General features: G+C 39.1%; 5 protein-coding genes across 5 annotated transcripts; 3 read left to right on the top strand and 2 right to left on the bottom strand.

The window, feature by feature from the left end:
* Positions 1 to 1,148: 1,148 nt before the first annotated feature.
* PKNH_0716300 (uncharacterized protein) lies at positions 1,149 to 2,280 on the top strand (the record flags this gene model as incomplete). Its single annotated transcript, XM_002258419.1, has 2 exons — positions 1,149 to 1,406; positions 1,576 to 2,280. The coding sequence occupies 2 exons, from the start codon at positions 1,149 to 1,151 to the stop codon at positions 2,278 to 2,280; spliced, it is 963 nt and encodes a 320-aa protein (XP_002258455.1).
* A 1,246-nt stretch (positions 2,281 to 3,526) lies between these two features.
* PKNH_0716200 (50S ribosomal protein L3, apicoplast, putative) lies at positions 3,527 to 5,600 on the top strand (the record flags this gene model as incomplete). The annotated part of the gene is made up of 5 exons (XM_002258418.1): positions 3,527 to 3,626; positions 3,781 to 3,842; positions 4,013 to 4,126; positions 4,311 to 4,681; positions 5,300 to 5,600. 5 exons carry the CDS (start codon positions 3,527 to 3,529, stop codon positions 5,598 to 5,600), a joined length of 948 nt encoding a protein of 315 aa, XP_002258454.1.
* Positions 5,601 to 5,672: 72 nt separating this feature from the next.
* PKNH_0716100 (heme binding protein, putative) lies at positions 5,673 to 7,689 on the bottom strand (the record flags this gene model as incomplete). Its single annotated transcript, XM_002258417.1, has 6 exons — positions 5,673 to 5,689; positions 6,301 to 6,405; positions 6,615 to 6,705; positions 6,932 to 7,035; positions 7,201 to 7,291; positions 7,609 to 7,689. 6 exons carry the CDS (start codon positions 7,687 to 7,689, stop codon positions 5,673 to 5,675), a joined length of 489 nt encoding a protein of 162 aa, XP_002258453.1.
* A 4,060-nt stretch (positions 7,690 to 11,749) lies between these two features.
* On the top strand, positions 11,750 to 12,937 carry PKNH_0716000 (glideosome-associated protein 50, putative; the record flags this gene model as incomplete). Its single annotated transcript, XM_002258416.1, has 1 exon — positions 11,750 to 12,937. The coding sequence occupies one exon, from the start codon at positions 11,750 to 11,752 to the stop codon at positions 12,935 to 12,937; it is 1,188 nt and encodes a 395-aa protein (XP_002258452.1).
* Positions 12,938 to 14,973: 2,036 nt separating this feature from the next.
* PKNH_0715900 (endoplasmic reticulum chaperone BiP, putative) lies at positions 14,974 to 17,380 on the bottom strand (the record flags this gene model as incomplete). Its single annotated transcript, XM_002258415.1, has 2 exons — positions 14,974 to 16,856; positions 17,305 to 17,380. 2 exons carry the CDS (start codon positions 17,378 to 17,380, stop codon positions 14,974 to 14,976), a joined length of 1,959 nt encoding a protein of 652 aa, XP_002258451.1.
* Between the last annotated feature and the right edge of the window lie 1,508 nt (positions 17,381 to 18,888).

The raw sequence follows: 18,888 nt of genomic DNA, 5'->3' as shown, positions 1-18,888 counted from the left end.
GACATATAATCAGAAAGTGGAATATATTTTAAGCCTCCTGCTACGATGGTCAACTTATTTACAGTTTCGTTTTTCATCCCCCTTTTTTCGGGAAAATATGAATAACCACTTTGGGGGGGGGAGGCTTCTTTTTCTCTTTTTTACTATCCCTCCCCCTGACATACATGCTACCAAACATACATTTTTACAATTCCCCTAAAGGGGTCCCCTTTTTTTCCCTCGTTACTTTTTATATATATAATGAATCAATAGGTGGATCAGTAAGGATACGTTAATATGGAGTTCACCTCATATGCGTTATTTTATTTTATTTTATTTTATTATTTTTTTTTTTTTCCTTTTCCTCATCTTGGGGTAACAAAAAGAAGTGGTTATGTTGTTATATGCGCTGCTGACATGAGGGATATTATTATATATGTATAAATGACACGCACGGCGCTGGGTAAAAGATTAATTGGGAACCGTCAATTGTTCTCACGCGGCGAAGGCAGCATAGCCCATGGGAAACAGGTGACCCGTTTTCCCAAGCTGACATGCCGACTGGAAAAGTGTCAGCCACCACTGAGAAGATTAAAAAAAAAAAAAAAAAAAAAAAAAAAAAAAAAAAAAAAACCACATATATAATAGCGTTGCTTAGTAACCCCGCAAAAGCGTACAAATAATACATGCGCATTTATTTCTAACTGGTAACTGCGGAGAAGCAACCCCATATGGGCGTAAATAAATACATCTTAACATATCAACCTTCTAATTCAACAGAGAAAAACTTTCTTCTCTCTTGACAGATTATTCTTTGGATTTGCGTATTCGTTTCTGACCCATGCAGGTTGTGAACGTTACTGCTGCTACATATATGCACGTACATAAGGCGCATATATACGCTGCAGGGTTTTTTTCAGCCCTTCCTAGATGAGCAAATAATTGCAAAAGTTACGAATGTATATGAGTGTATACCTTTACAGGGTGAACGTGAACATATGCTTATTGCCCTAAATTCCCTTTGGGTTCCTTCCCCTTCCATCACAACTGAGTTTTCCTGCCGGCTGGGCTTTAAGAGACCCAATTTGGGAAAAAAAAAAAAAAATTAAACGCATAACTACATACCCTACGCACCCTACGTATTTGCTTTACCACGCAAACCACCCAAGATGAGCGTCAACCGCTACAACTTCAAAACGATGAGCTCCCTTTTGAAGGACAAAACGCCGCAGCACTTTGACATCCTGCCGCATACGAGCATCAAATGCGTAGTGCATCCATCTGTAATATTTACAATTCTGGATGCCTACCTGAGAAGAGATGAAGACCAAACGCATGTCATTGGAACCCTCATGGGGTGTATCGTGGACTCGAACCTCGTCGAAATTTCGGACTGCTTCGTCGATAAGCATTCGCTGAATGAAGGAGTAAGGCTGCGTGTGTATGGCGTGTCCCAGAGGTAGAGAAAACATGTTTTGTGTTTTTCTCCCTTTTCGGTTATGTGCCACGATGTTCGGACTAAATGTCTGTTCAGTTGGGCATGCCAAGCGTACATTTCATTTGTAACACTCGCCATTCCCCATCTCTTATCCGCAGGGATTCCTCCAAATCATTAAGGACCACCACGAAACGATGTATGAGTTAAAGCAGAAAGTTCGCCCCAGAGATCAGGTAGTCGGTTGGTTCTGCTCTGGTTCAGAGTTGTCCGAGCTTTCGTGCGCTGTGCATGGATGGTTTAAAGAGCACAACTCCATTTCGAAGTTCTACCCACACTCCCCTCTAAACGAACCGATACACCTACTAGTGGACGCTGCACTAGAAAGTGGTTTCCTTAACATCAAGGCCTACGTACAATTACCCATCACCCTGGTAAAGGAATACTTTGTCCATTTTCACGAAATACAAACAGAGTTACTCCCCAGCAATGTTGAAAGAGCAGAAGTGCTGCAGTACCAAGAAAAAGGCTCGTCTGGTAAGGACAAAGACGGCCATATGCATGGCAACAAAAATAGTGTCCTTGCAAACGATATGAATGAAATGTCTTTAAAAAAATTATTAATTATGTTAAAGCAGTGCAAATCATATGTACAGGATGTTATCGATAAAAAGAAGAAGGGGAACCTTGAGGTTGGTAGATACCTACATAAGGTCTTCTCCAATGATTCTTTTTCGACTTTGGAAAAATTTGACTCCATAAATGAGAGCATCCTGCAAGACAATTTGATGATTTCCTATCTATCGAATCTTGCTCATTTGCAGTTCCTCATAGCTGAAAAGTTAAACGCAACACCAATGCAATGACGCGTCTGCCGTGATGATCGCGGCGAGGGAAGAGGGGGAAAAAAGAAAAGAAAAGGAGAGGCTTTTGTGCATTGGGTTAATCACCCTCTTATGCGGCACATGCAATGTAATCACGACAATGCACATTCTGTTATGATCCTCCTCGAACAAGTGTGCATATATGAATTTTTTTTAAATTAGAACGCGAATTAAAAGTTGTTTAATTTTAAAACATTTTTAAATTAATTAGTTATTATTTTTATTTTATTTTATTTTTTTTTTTTCCATTTTGGCTAGCTAGCCAGGTAGCTAACTATTTATTTTTTTTTTTTTTCACACGATTTTTAGCCATCCTTTTACGTTTAGCTTTTTACAACTTTGTTTATGATTTCAAGCTGAAATTTATAACTAATGAGAAGTTTCTCATTAAAAAAAAAGTAAAATTGGTCTCCTTATGAGCAATGCGCTTATGGTGAAGGTGTTCATTAATTCGAGTAGACCCACTGGTTGAACTTCGCCTACCATGGCACAGTGTGTATTTATCAATTATTTTGGGGACCGCAAACGTAGAATAACATCGCAGGTGTGGAGGGGATGTCTCTGAAATACGCAACCATGTTAATGATACTAACAGCGCACTTTTGCTATTATTGTACAGAAAAATCAACGTAACTAACTGCCTCAGCTTAGTAGGAAGAAACGAACAATCCTTTAGTGGTTTGGTTACAGCGGTGCCTGTCATTTTACGGAGGGAACACCCAAATGAGGATTTTCCTCTTATGCAATTTGTTAACTTTCCATTTTGTGAAAATCGGATGGAATTTATTTATTTTTTTTTTTTCCAAGTTGTGGCAAAATGATTAATGCGTAACGGAATGTTGGGGTTGATGTGTGCACATGTTCTCCCCTATTTTGGTGCTCGGTCGACCGAATAGGGGTTACAGCCCCATACGTGCCACTTTATGTGGATAGCACGTACTGCAACTGGCTCGCTCGTTGCCATGGCAACAACGCCCCGCTACGGACCCGAGTATGACCAGCAATTGGAAGGAAGCCACACTTTGAGCATACGACCAAGTCGTCATGAGTAACTTTTTTTTTTTTTTTTTTTTCCACCCGAGGGAGGAAATAACCATGGCGAAGAAGTAACCCCAGTAATTAGATACTTGTTCGCACAAAATGTAAAGAGCAGGATCATCTTAAGAAAGAGGAAAAAAAAAAAAAAAAAAAAAAAGATAAATAAAATACGTAGAAATGAAAGTATATAATGCATTTATTCATCTTTTATGAAGTTCTTATTCTTTCCGTGTTCTTCCAATGCATATATAATTACAAATTTGTAAGAAATATCTATTACTCGGAAAAAAGTAAGGGGAAGAAAATGACGTCATATATTTTTCTCTTCTCTCCTTCTTACCAAAATTGATAAACACATGTGTGCTTCTGCACATGCGCAGAGGTGTACTAACATTTGGCTGCTTCACATCATCTCCGTCCTTTCCCACCACCACCGATGTGTAGTTCCTTTCGATAAAAATGGAAAAGACGTAGGCTTGCTTAGCGGGATGCACAAGACGAAAGAGGTAACTTTCTTTGGTCCGTTAAAATAGTTCAGCATCATAGCGGCCGTGCATAGGGTGACAACCTCCCCCCGAGTGGTTCTCCCCAGTGAATATGTCCACTTGCCTATTTTAAAACCACCACTATTCTGAATTAAATTTATATTTGCACAAAACGCCCCCCCCCTCCTCAGGTGCGAAACAAACGAAATTCCCAACTCAACATGAAGAAATTTATCAACGCTAGGGATCCGAATGACCCCCAGGAGTACCTCAAAGACATTCCATACAAGGACGAATTAGACCGAGTAAGTGGTCGAAAAAAAAAGAAATAATAAATAAAAATAATGAAAAAAGCACAGTCAATCTGGCAACAAAATTAACCCCCTGTACGTACGTGCACAAGTTATAACCCAACGATTGCACACGGGTATTCATTCATGTCTATCCGTTTATCGTTATGCTGTGTCATACTGCCCATCCCCCGCGCAGATACAAATACGAGGAAAGAAAATCGAAATGAGGTCTATATTCTCGCCCAACGGGGAGCTAATCCCAGCCACGCTAATCGAAATAATGCCAAACGTGATTTACCGCTTTCTCGACTTTGGAAAAGTTGGAATAGCCTATGGAAAGCCCTTGGATGAAAGCAGGTGGATACTTAAACCAGAAATTGGGCAGATCGCCAAGGTTGGATGTAATTATAAAAATACATGCAGCTTAACTTTAACTCCGCCACAGAATTTTGTGCTGGGGCAAATTATAGACGTGTCCTATTTATACAATTATAAATATGTGAACGTTCGCGGGCTGTCCAAGGGGAAGGGTTTCTGCGGGGTCATTAAGAGATGGGGTTTTCGCAGGTAATTAAAAAAAAAAAAAAAAAAAAAAAAAAATAGGATAAGAGAGGTAGTGATAAACGCATAATTTTAATGATGACACAATCAAATTATGCGTAACACTGTGTACTTCCTCTGTTGACCCGTACGCCAAAATGGTGTTCACTTGTTCACCCTCATTTGGAGTAAGAATCGTGGGAGAGACATCACGTGGGGACAGTGCGTAAACATATTTGCATATACACATGAACATGGTATAACGGCATCCCTCTTGTGCTGCACTGTCCATAGTTGATACAACGAGGTAGCTGTCGCACGGATGGTGCAAAATGGACGATGCCATTCAGAGATGTACTCAGAATGGTTGTTCCACATTTTATGCGAACGACAATACGCAAGAACAATTAGGAGATTAAAAAGGCAAATAGTTTTTCTTTCGTAAAAAAAAAAAAAAAAAAATGAATGCATACACACCTACGGGTAGACATGAAACGACAAATTTTTATATCGCCACTTTGCGTTATGACAAATGAGTAAATATTTTTATGGCAAGGAGAGTTCTTCCCCCCCCCCCATTTTTGGACTGTTTTTATATGTTATACTTGTACATTCTCATTTTATCCCCCCACGTTCCATCTGCAGAGGTCCCATGACACATGGAAGTTCCCATCACCGTAAGCCTGGCTCCATAGGAGCATCTACACATATAGGGCGTGTGTTAAAGGGAAAAAAAATGCCTGGAAAACACGGAAACAAATACAGAACTATGATTAATTTAAAACTGTTAGGGTTGAATTTGGAGCGAAACGAAATTCTAGTCAGTGGCTGCATCCCCGGGAACAGAAACTCTTATGTGACTGTGACCGCCACGAGGGACAACAAAGTAGATAAATATAAGTATATACTTGATTTGCTATATGAGCAGGAGAAAAATGCGAATTAAAAGGAGGCCCTAACTTTAGTTATTGCACGAGTAGGGGAGTGTCTTTTCTTGGTGATGTTACAGATTATGGGTCTATTCCGCGATGTCACCTGAAAAATGGAAGAAAATTTTGGGGCACATAAATGGGGATACTTTTTCGTGAGCAAATGTTTTGTACACCTACTAACACATGCCGAGTCACTTTTGTTTTCGCGCTGCGTGTGCAGTTGGATTGGCGAAGGGGTGGAGAAAGCCTTGCCGTGGTGTATCAGCGCGATGTGCATTCTGCAGTAGCTGTGCAGGACGTACATGAATGGCACATGCCATATTTTTCGCAAATATGAGACGAGATAAGCATTTGGACTTATATTGCCATTTATCTAATTATGTGTAATTCTTCCTCGTCATTATTTCCTTTTTTTTTTTTTTTTTTTTTTTTTTTCGTTTAACTCCATACGGACAACATTCGGGGATTCCCCTTTTCTCACACTTATTTTTATTTTTATTTTTTTTGAAATTAACACTTCAAGTGGATCAATTCTACATCACTGCAAATGCAGCTAATACGAATGACCATGTTCGGCTTGCCAATCCATCAAAAAAATACAAAAAGAGAATATATGAAAACATAATCAGTGTGCCATTTTGTGGAAATTCCACACCCGGGTGAATCTTCCAACGCTTCTCAGTGCAAACACTTATTTTTTTCATTTCGTCATACCTTTGTAATTATTTTCTAGGATCCTTTCAACGTTGACCCAGGGGTGGTACTGAAAGACATAGTCGGTGATGTCATTTCCTGCTTGTTCTGCAAGGATGTCTTCTCCTGCGTGGGTAAAAGGCAGCAGTGATGATAAGAGGAAGAGGTTGCAGGGTACCGTAGCGACGAGGTGATCAGACGAATGTATGTTAGATCTCTATATGGTGTAACTCCTCGGTGGTATGCAAAAGAACAAGCAGAATTGATCTAGCTAAGCTGCCTCTTCACTCATGTGTGCGCGTTCATTACTCTTCTCTACACTCTGCTCATCTTACCTCCTGGGTGGAACAACAAGTAATATGTAATTTCGTAGACCTTATTTTTGTAAATGATCCAAGCATCTTTCTTCGTGTTGTGTTCTGCCACCTGAATAATTTAAGGTTGAATTAAAAAAAAAAAAAAAAAAGCAACATCAGAATGGATGAAAGGAGCGTTTCGCAAAGCGGTGCAACAATATCCATGAGGTATGCGCATAGATGTTCACATAATTTTTTCTTTCCTTATTTTGCGCTTCCAGCTAGCCAAAGGAAAAAAAAAAAAAAAAAAAAAAAAACTAATCGTGCATTTGTATATATTCTATAAATGTACATACCTCTTCCCTGGTGAAGGTCTTTATGGTCTTTTCATTTCCCTCGGTTAATTCTTCATCATTCTTAAATCCCTGCGATAAATTTGCATATAGCATTTGGTTTGCGCCTGTGGAAGTAAGCAGTTAGAAATGGTAATTTTGGGGTGTGTTGTAGAAGGTGAACAGCATGCCATTTGGCAACACAACTGGGTGTTAAGAAGAGCATGTCCAGGAAGAAATCCTGCAAAAGCATCGTTTTTCCTGGGTGCAGAGTAACCGACAGAGGGACTCACCCTGGACATTTTTCCTTAAGGAACATGACGTCCCCTCCTTGTTTCTCTCCACGTTTACTGGTTTCAGTTTGTTGTCTTCTTCTTCAGCACCCTGTTTCCCGATAGAAGGAAAAAAAAAAAAAAAAAAAAAAAAAGGCAAATTAAAAAGGGTAAGTAAGAACAAAAATGGGGAAGCAAAAAATTGTGAGAACATCCACGAAAAATCCTATACTTGAATGTGCATTCGTCAGGCATTGCAACCATGTTGGCCAGAGCACTAACAACAAAATTGTTACACAAATGCACTTTAGCATTGAGTGGTGAAAAAAACACCCACATATGCATGTATGTAAGCGAGAGTACACATGTACAAGTAGTACATGTTGGGCACATGGTTTATACAAGAGCTACATATGCATGGTGGTTTACTTGCATGTGGGCACCGGATATGAGGAGAACTATGATCAAAAGGAGAATTTTGAAATGCCTGGTGCTATTTCTCTTTTGCATTTTGTTCTGATATTTCAATTTGGAACAATAAAAAAATAAAGAATAAAAAAAGCTTCAAAAAAGAACGGGTCCATTATATACACGCTTTTATTCAGTGGCTATGTTTTTGATTTGTTATTTTTGCAATTTGTGTGTTTTTTTTTTTTTTTTTTTTTTTTTTTTTTGTCAAGCAGGGGACACACATAGATGTGGTACGTGTAGGAAATATATATGTATATACGCAGGGAAATTTACAAAAAAAAAAAAAAAAAAAGAAAATAATAATATTAATCTTTTATATATAATGGAATAGGGATATACTTACAAGGAATACCTTTTGGCGGTCTCAAAAATGACTGCGGGGGATTCAGGAGACTTGGCGAAAAAAAAAAGTATTTTACATATTTGCTTAAGTAGAAAATTGAGTAGCTCTTTTGGACGAATTTCATGAAGTTTTTTTTGTTTAAGAATTTGTTTTAGTTACTTTTAATCATCCTAATTATTTTCTTTGATATATTTTTTTACTTGATTTTATTTCACAATTTTTTCATTTTTTTTAAGTTAATTTCCTTGGCCTTTTGCGATTTATAATTTTCGGGGATTGCTCCTGCCTCAGTTTTTCCTACACTTTTATATAACCATTATTTGAGCTGCCGGATTTTACGGACAAGTTTATATGCCCTTTCAGCTGCTCCCTTAATCACTTGTCCTTTCTGCTTTCGTCTGCGCTGTTCTTTTTCCTCCATGGCGTTTTCTACTTTTTTCCCGTTCATGTGCAGCTAAACCATTTCAGAATTTTTTTTTATGCTTCACGTGGTATATCACTACGATGAGGAAATTCACCCTGGCATGCACATCATCACAGAGAGAAAAACAAAGTGACCTATGCGTGGAAGCTTTTTTTATTTTCCCTTTGCCCTAGACATATATGCAGATGCTATCTTGACCACTGTGTCGAAATAATAACTCAAAGGAGAGGAAATCATTCCGAATATGAATAACCTCTTTTTGCATATATATTTTTTTTTTATTTGTATTTTTTTCTTTTTTATTCTTTTATTTTGCGTTTCTATAATTTTAACGGGCATTGCAAAAAAGTCTCTCTTGTTATTGAAACATCCTCCATCTAGACAGTCGATTCCTCGATCTGATCGGCTCATCCTATCTTACGAGGTAGCCGAGCCGTTTGCATCCCAATGTACCATTCTATAGTATCCCTAATATTTATTTTTTTATTTTTTTTTTTTTTAGCACTACACATTTTGCATGTTTAAAAATAAATTCTGTATGTTCAAATTTATTACTGAAATTCCTTCATGTGCGTTAGGATTCTACAAATATATAGGGGCATAAACTATTGGTTGGTTGTTCAAACTGGTGTAACTGGCATGACCGGGAAGAAAAAACCCCTACTACCACCACCACCATCATCTTGTCGTATGTCCTTTATTCTTCACTGCAAGATGATCTATGGTTACCCCATTTCTTATGCGTGCAAGTAAACCTACATATATTAGTTAACAGTTTGCATCTTCTTAAAAGGAAAAAAGTTATTCCTCCAAATTAGCTGCTCCCATTTCAGTGAAAGTCGTCTCCAAACGGTCACATTGGTTACAAAGCAAGATTGAACAATTGTTGTGTGATCCCAGACGAGCTTCCTTAGCAACAATATGTTTTAGTGCCTGCCTTACAATGTTTTGGGACATTAGACCTTATAAAAATGGTATAGAAATAAAAGGGGGGAGGAATATCGAAATGGTAATCGCAGTGACGCCGTGATGGTTCCCTTTTTTTTTTTTTTTTCTTTTACCAGTGTGAAAAAATGTGATTAACCATTTACAGCGGTCATTTTTTTTTTTCTGTGCTGCTCATACATTCCCTTTTTTTGCCGCCCAAATGGCTAGAAGAAATGGCAAAATGATGGGGGGGGGAAAAAATAACAATAAAAGGTACCCGCGGAATGTATACGTGAGGAAGTGTAGGAGTTCCAAATGGCATGAGGCAAATGACGAATGTTACCCACCTTTTGCTAACAATACCCGTGGCTTTTAGGGTAAGGGAAAAAAGTGCCGTGTGCATGTGCACCCCTATGTGAGTACTCTTAAGCGATGTTCCCACCGTTGTGCATACACACGAATTAGAGGAAATTGATTTATCCTTTCAGGGAGGTTTCGAAGCAGACACAAAGGGTCACTGCGAAATTGCATACTCCCCTTTTCAAAGTGTTCCGTTAAAACGCGCAAAGTAAAGGAGGAGTTTAAGGGACTCCCCTCCCCGATGTTTGCACATATACACGTACACAATTTCTTCATTTCTTTATCCCGCCTGTTAATTTCTACCTGTTTTATGCCACCCGATCGCGTTAATCAGAAGAGCCTTCGCGGTGCACTCCAACTGCGTGTACAGATCGCAAATGTAGAAACAACTATCACACATGAACATGGAACATTCGTATAAAGGGATTGTACATGGACAAACTCTGAACGAAGGGGTGAGAATAGACAGTAGGAAAAATATACATGGAAGCCCTCTTTCCCTACCTTCCCTCTTTCTGTACATTCAAACCCCATCGGAGCACATTTTGATGCTAAAACTATGCTACAAATGTTCATATTCCTGTCGTCTTTCGCCTCCCCCCCCCCTACTGAGTCATTGCCCATTCATTGCGTGTATGGAGTACGTGTGGTGTACAGTATGTTAACATGTATGCATGGGAGTGAAGGGACAACGGTGGAAAGTGCCATTCGGAGTAGGGACGGATGGGAGCACTCACAACAGAAACGACTACTCGTTTAGGATAGTTCAGTGTGTGAAAAAAAAAAAAAGGCAAAAGGAATTCATGAAAAAAAAAAAAAAAAAAAAAAAAAACGCACAAGGTCAATTTACTAACAAGTTATTAGAACAGTGGTGGAAGAAATTATATACGTATGTACACATCCCATAGCACGCGCAGAATGCACATGTCGCATGTTTATGTGTACGTTTAGATTTACATGTATTTTTACGCGTATATTGACGTGTATGTTGACGCGTATATTGACGTGTATGTTAACGTGTATGTTAACGTGTATGTTTGCCGGTGGTTCAGGCGACGCCTGCGAACAAATGTGCATCCGTAGGCAAGGGGTAATAGTGCCAACCGATGAGAAAGAGGCAGTGCTGTAAATGTGCTGGAAATTCCGCCAAACGCAGTGCTAAAAAAGTGCCAAAATAACGCAAATAAAAGACGCAAAACACGGCGTAAAAAAGTGGTGTAAAGAGTGGCGGGAAAAATGACGCAAAGCTAACAATTAACACTTACACATTCCTTTTTTTTTTTTTTTTTTTTTTTTTTTTCCCTTTTTTTTTGCCCCATTTTTTTCACTTTTTTTTTTTTTTTTTTTTTTTTTTTTTTCTGCCCATTTTGTGTGTACAAAAATATATACCACTACGCGAAAATTCATTTTTTTTTTTTTTTTTTTTTTTTGAAATATAAAAATATATAGTAAAAGGGGACTTCCTCACTGCACGTGATTCAAATTAGGTTAAAGAAGTATGCATGTGTGAAATATACACATATACGCATGTACTTATGTATGTACTTACGTATGTACTCACGCATGTGCACACACATGTACGCACACTGATAATTATAAACCAAAAGAACGAAGTTTTTTTTCGGCGTAAGTTTATCGTGCCATTTTATTCCCCCCCACACACCTGCAATTTCTTGCGTGTCCAAGCACTTCCACCATTTTTTTTTTTTTTTTTTTTTTTTTTTTTTTTTTTTGCGTATTTTCCGCACCACCCATTATTTGTGTATTGTAATCATTGCCTCAGTTGAGTTCATTGTCCCGCCCTTTCCACTTGGCCCCGCGTAGTCCATTTTACACGCGTAACATTATTCCCCTGTATGGTAAGAAAATTTTCTTTCATGTCGCGCGAACTATGTTTTGTGTGATAACTGACAGACCCCTTGCATATTCTACGCACTTTCCGTCGCGCCCATGTGTATACGTTCCCCTATGCACATACTTGTATGCTCACCCCCCAATACACACTAACAGCACCTCCGCAGCTACCCCACCAGAAGTCGCCAAATATGAATTTTTGTAAAACGGTGTTCAATGTTTTTTTTGTCTTGTTGTTTATAAGCAGTTACCAAATAAAATGTCAACTGCGATTCGCCTCTCTGGGGGACTGGGGAAAAGAATCCAAGTCCCAATTGCTAAATGCCAAATATTTCAAACAGTACATAAAAAATGAGCGTGTAACTTTTATAGTGAGTCCAGGTTCTAATTTCCTGGATGGAGTGAAAGGCTTGGATGACCCGTCATGGAAGAGTCTATATGAGGATGTGTACGCAGAAGAAAATGGAGACATGTATATGCCCTTCTTCACTGTATTGGGAACTCGAGATTGGGCAGGTAATTACAATTCAGAATTGTTAAAAGGTCAGGGCATGTATTTAAATGAGGATGGACAAACTACGATAGAAAAAGATATAGATAAAACTGCCTACCCCAAATGGATCATGCCAAATTATTGGTACCATTATTTTACTCATTTCACTGTCTCCACTGGACCCTCCATTGTGAAGACGGGTCATAAGGACATGGCTGCTGCGTTCATTTTTATCGACACATGGATACTCTCTTCAAATTTTCCATATAAGAAAATACACGAGAGAGCATGGGCAGATTTAAAGGCACAGTTAAATGTCGCGAAAAAAATTGCAGATTATATTATTGTCGTAGGAGACCAACCTATATACTCCTCCGGGTCATCGAGAGGAAACTCTTATCTGGCTTATTACCTGTTACCTTTACTGAAGGATGCTCAAGTGGATTTATATATATCTGGTCATGACCATAACATGGAAGTATTAGAAGATAGCAACATTGCTCACATAACCTGTGGCTCCGGTACCATGTCCGGTGGAAAAGGAAACATGAAAAATGGGAAATCCTTATTTTATAGCAATGACATAGGATTTTGTATTCACGAACTAAGCAGCAACGGTATCATCACGAAATTTATAAGTGGTAAAAGTGGGGATGTTATTCATACTCATAAAATAAATTTGAAGGTGAAAAAATCTCTAGATAAAGTGAACTCTCTGCAGTACTTTGCATCTCTACCAAAGGTGGAACAAGTTGATGTTCCTGCCAGTGGACCTATGGGTAATAAAGATTCCTTTGTAAGAATTGTCGGCACCATCGGTATCCTCATAGGATCTGTAATTGTTTTTATGGGTGCATCTTCTTTTTTATCGAAAAATATCAAGTGACTCTGTTTTTCTACCTCTGCGATTTAGTGTATTTCATTTTTTCTTTTTTTTTTTGAAACACTTTTTTGTGAATATATAAACCTACACTATATATATATATATGTACCCAATGACAACCTGTTCCTCATGCGGGTACTACTAAAGGATTAGCTGCGTGCAGTGTGTTATCTGACGGGGTCAAAACGATGTGGAATCGGTGCGGAAGAGTCGACATGGATCCCCACTTCGTGGGGGCCCCTTATAGTGGCGATAACGATCTAAACACCTGGTTTGGCAATAGCCTCCTCGCCTTTTAGACAGAACGGGTCTTTTACAGATTAGTTTCCTTCACGAGTGTGCTGGGGGACTACTCTCCCGTCCAGCCTCCACTTGTCAAGCGTCTACGGCTATCCCGTGCGATACACTTCCTTCTTTCTGTGTGTTCAGATTCTCTCACTTTGAGCTAAACAAACGGAGCTGATTTTGTGGATGCGTCAAGAGGGGATATGCGGCAATTACAGCAAATTCCTATCCACACCATCCATTTAAGAAGACTCCCTGATTGTTTTCCATCTATGTACTTCATTGCTCTACTGGCCAGTAGTACCATCTACCAAAATGGTCTACGTGATCTTTCCATTCACCACATGCCAGAGGGGTATTGCGGCGTGTAAAGTATGAGATGAGTAAAAATATATATTTACCTTTTTTTTTTTTATTTTACGTGTGAGGAATGATGTGGGCACGTTGTAGGGGTAAAAGCATCATGAGAAAATGGGTTCTATTTTACCCAGATTGGGTAGACTAAATCGGATCATCTCTTTTTTTAACACCACCAAGGAAAGGTAGCTAAGGGGAGGAACACCTGAACGTCTCCTTATCTGATCACCCAAATGATGCAAAACACATAATATAGGATATTATCATGTTGGTTGATATTTTCTCTCCAGTTGTACTACCTCCTCCCCCAGTAGTGGCGTCATCCAAATTAAGTTTTCTTTTCGTTCTTTAGGGTAACTCCTCAGGTTGATGATGTTGCACAGATGGGAGGACACCCATTTGGATTAGTGGTGGGGGGAGATGCACTAAAAAGGCATTTCACGTGGTAACGTACCCCACTCCCAGATAAAAGCGTAGCTGTTTTAGCATCCCCTTTAAAGGGATTAAATAAAACGGAAGTCATATTTAGTCTACTTTAACTAAGACAAAAGCATTTCAAAATGAAGGAGAATTATAACGATCCGTTTCGCATGATCTGATGAACATATCAACGGAAAACGAAGCAACTTGTTCTCATTAACATCGTGATATTTTGAAGGGCAGCTTGCCCGCCGTAATTATAAGTCTATCCATATCCCTCTCCGCCCTTAAACACGCTTAACTGTACAAATGGAAATAAAAACCTTATGAGGGGCGAGTTGCAATCACGAACGGGTGTTTATGACCCTCTAGCGGTACAGGGAGCCGCTTACGTTTCTCTATCTTTTGCATCCAGGTAGGGGGAATTTTAACAACGCTGTTCCTTCCGCAAGATGGCAATTCTAACGGATAGCGAAAGTTCCGATGGAGTTCGTCTATCCCCAAAAATGGGGTACTGGCTAACACACCCCCTCCGCATAAACCACCTCTATACAATGTACTACGATTTGAGATACACTGTTTACGAAGTTAATTTTTTTTTTTTTTCTCGCAAAGTTATGTGCTAGACAATATGCTAGACGGTGTACAATGGCTCAGTTACACTACTATGAGAGGTGACTCCTCGCAGCACACGAAAGCATCTATCAGCTTGGGTGTGTAAAGCATGTATAATTCGCTCCTTATTAATGGTAAAGTGGGATAATTGCGAGTAAGAGGAAGAGAAAGAAGAGAAGAGAGAAAAAGTAGGAAAAGAAAGAAAAAAAAAAATATATAAAAATTGGGGTATGTCTGTGTATGTGTGATCCCAGGGCGAATGAGCGACTGTCCAGGGATATGCACACGAATGAAGAAAATTTCTCAACAAAAATTACACATCTGCGTAGTGGCACCCCCCCATTTTTTCGTATAGCAAAAAATTACAACTCGTCGCTCTCAACATCCTCATCCCCACTTGGTGGTGGGGAGTTGGCGCCGGGCTGACCGTACAACTTCACGATGATAGGCTGGCAAACAGCCTCGACATCCTTCAACTTCTGCTTTAGTGATTCTGCATCGGCATTGGAGTTGTTGCTTAACCAGTTTTCTGCATCCTTTACGGCATTCAAAATGGCATCCTTATCATCCTTCTCAATTTTGTCTGCCAATTTGTCTTTATCCTCTACAGTGGCTTTCATATTCTGCAGGTAATTGTCAAGGTTGTTTTTTGCTTCGACTTTTTCTCGGAGGTTCTTATCCTCATCCGCAAATTTTTCTGCATCGTTAATCATTTTCTCGATTTGTTCCTTAGACAGCCTTCCTTTATCATTCGTAATTGTAATTCCTTTACTTTTTCCTGTACCTTTATCTTCTGCTTCTACGTGGAGAATTCCATTTTTATCTACTGTGAATGTAACTTCAATTTTGGGGACACCTCTCTGTGCTGGTGGGATTCCTGTGAGTTCGAATTTTCCTAAAAGATGGTTGTCCTTGGTTAATGCTCTTTCACCTTCAAATACTTGGATTAACACAGCTGGTTGGTTGTCTTGGTAGGTAGAAAAGGTTTGTGATTTCTTCGTGGGGATAACTGTGTTTCTTTTAATGAGTTGTGTCATGATACCTCCAACGGTTTCTATTCCTAACGTCAGTGGAGTAACATCTAGCAAGACCACATCTTGTAATTCTTCTCCCAAAATAATACCAGCTTGAATAGCAGCACCATAGGCTACAGCTTCATCTGGGTTGATACCTCTATTGGGTTCCTTACCATTAAAAAATTCTTTTATAATTTGTTGAATTTTGGGGATACGAGTTGATCCTCCTACAAGAACAATCTCATCGATTTTGCTCTTTTCATATTTTGCGTCCTCTAGTACCTTCTTTACGGGTTCTAGAGTTTCTCTAAATAAGTCATCATTCAATTCTTCAAACTTGGCTCTCGTCAAGGTTTCGGAGAAACTGTGTCCTTCTACGATATCCTCAATTTCAATTTGAGTCGAGTGAACTACAGATAGGTTTCTCTTTGCAATTTCAACCTCTTTTCTCAACTTTTGGATGGCTCTCTTATCTGATCTCAAATCTATGTTTGTCTTCTTCTTAAAAATTTTGATAAAATAATCCATCACCCTTTGATCAAAGTCTTCTCCTCCTAAGTGAGTATTTCCTGCTGTAGCGTAAACCTCAAACACACCATTGTCGATCACAAGAATGGACACATCGAAAGTTCCTCCTCCTAAATCGTAGACCAAGATGCTCGTCTCTTCTTTTTTGTCCAATCCGTAAGCCAAAGCTGCTGCGGTTGGCTCATTTATAATACGTACAATGTTTAAACCTGCAATGGTTCCTGCATCCTTCGTTGCTTGTCTCTGTGCGTCATTGAAGTAAGCTGGCACAGTAACGACAGCGTTCTTAACTGGCTTTCCCAAAAACGATTGAGCAATTTCTTTCATTTTTTCCAAAACCATGGCACTGATTTGTTCTGGCGCAAAGGTCGTCTTCTTATCCTTTATTTGTACTCTTATATTTGGTTTTCCTTCCTGGTTTACAATTTCGTATGGCAATAGAGTTCTATCTTTGACAACCTCCTGATCATCAAATTTTCTTCCTATCAATCGTTTCACATCGAACACTGTCTGTGTGGGGTGTAGGGTGGCTTCCAATTTAGCTGCTTCTCCCACTTTCCTTTCTCCGTCCACGAAGGACACATAGGATGGCGTGATACGATTTCCCAACTCGTTGTTTAATATCTCGACTCTACCATTTTTGAAAACTCCAACGCAACTGTAAGTCGTACCTAAGTCAATTCCGATCACGGGGCCTTCAACTGGAGAGTGAGCGGGAGAAAAGTGGAACGGGTGTTTGTGCATGCATATACGTGGGGCAGTCATGCATGGGATGAACAAACAGTCCATAAGTAATAACCACGAAGTGAAGCAACGCACAAGGGGGAGGGATACTCAATGGGAGTGCGGGGGAAGATGGCAAACATTTCTTTGAATTTTTTTTTTTTTTTTTTTGCACTTCTAACATTACATGTGGTGCGACTTGGCAGAACGGTACAAATTCGCAGTAACCACGGGTAATGGTTCTTCCTCCCACACCCTCCCTCATTCCAAGCGATTGTCACACGTGCTGCATGCTTTCACTCGTGTTTGTTCCCTTAGGGGGGAGAAATTACACTACTACCGCAGGCATAAAGCATGCATACGTTTTAAGCATACGAACGTACTAAGGCATGCATTGACGCACTCATGAACAAACTCGGTACTTACTGTTGGAGTCTATGGCCCTAATACAATTTAGCAGGGATAACGCAAGGAGAAAAATAAAAGGCCTTGTATTCCTCATCTTGACTACTTTTGCATGAACAAATGGGGGCGCAAAAAGGCTAAGTGCGCGTGAATGTAAAATAGGTATACGTGTGTTAGTACGTTTATGTACGTATTTACGTATGCACGACGAATAGGTTAAAAAAGGGGATGTGTTCTGACTCAAACGAACAACACGTGAAAGATTCAAAATTATTCAAAAAGGGAAAAAAGAAAAAGAAAGTAATAAAAAAAAAATAAATAAATATAAAAATATATAGCGCTCTTAAAAACTGCTTGAGAAAGCCGGAAATGTTTTTTAATTTTGTACATGCATGTTGCGTATGTACATATGTGCTTACATATGTTATATACATGTATGAATGTTGCGCGTGGATCATATGCATTAAAGCTTTATTGTTTTTATTTTTATTTTATTTTTTATTTTATTATTTTTTTTTTTTTGAAGGTGAGTTTCACAGCACTATCCTCGAATGGCGTGATATATATGCTCTCAATACAGTTTACGATTCACCTCATTTATACATGCATGTGCGGTATGTTATGCAGCGCTTCCGTTTGTTTTGCGCTGTTTTTAAACCTTTATTTATTTTTTTTTTATTATTTTTTTTTTTTCCAAGCCCAAGGGCAAGGGTCATGAGGATGGTGCGTAACCTTTACTTCTTCTTGCTAAACGCATATATATATATATATATATATATATATTTATCCAGTAGCAAGTGGCAAAACCTTATATGGTATGTACATATGAATCCACATATATAATATGCACGTATTTTTATAGCTTGTTATTTAATTTCCCACTTGTATTTGCACTTGTTTTTTTCTTTTACGAAATTAAGAGCCAACTTTGACCTGTGCCGTGCGTTAATCCGATAAGCAGAAATCACGACCGAGTTCTTTACCCCTCCCACGGGGGAGTTTACTTTGCGTGAAAATTGGCAAGAAAGAATAACAAAAACGCTGGACGATAATTGCAAATGGAGCATTCACTGATGGAGCAGGTATTCATGGCACATTTGCCGTGCTAAGAATGAATGCAAAATGATGACCTGTTTATACAAGCTTGTGGCATACATTTGACGTTCTTCGTACAAGGGGAAAAAAAAAAAAAAAAGTACCGCAAATTTTTGCTCTTTTCAATATTTTATGCGGGGAGTGAGAATTGCCTCCGGTTGCGTTTGCGCTATCGTGCTGATCTTTGAAATGACCATTTGGCTCCACGTATTTTCCTCAAGAAGTTATTTTTTTTATTTTAATTTTTTGTGTGTGCAAACATCGGGGTGGCGTCGGCCTTATGGTAGCTCGGGCACGCTGACCATTGTGAGGGACGACAAATCGGGCCACGCATTGCTCACACACACACAATAATGAGAGCAGTGAAATATGTATATATAATGCGTATCATATATATATTTTATATAATCGTGTGTGTACCCCCTTTCACCCCCAACTTTGACCACGCGGATCTTGGCGGTACCTTTAAAACAGCTACAGACCCGCTCCCAAAAAATTGTTCATTATGTG

The sequence above is a fragment of the Plasmodium knowlesi genome (assembly GCF_000006355.2).
Source record: "Plasmodium knowlesi strain H genome assembly, chromosome: 7".
In the NCBI taxonomy this organism is placed as follows: Eukaryota; Apicomplexa; class Aconoidasida; order Haemosporida; family Plasmodiidae; genus Plasmodium; species Plasmodium knowlesi.
The sequence above is the reverse complement of the archived record's forward strand: the minus strand, read 5'-3'. Positions and strand labels throughout refer to the sequence as shown.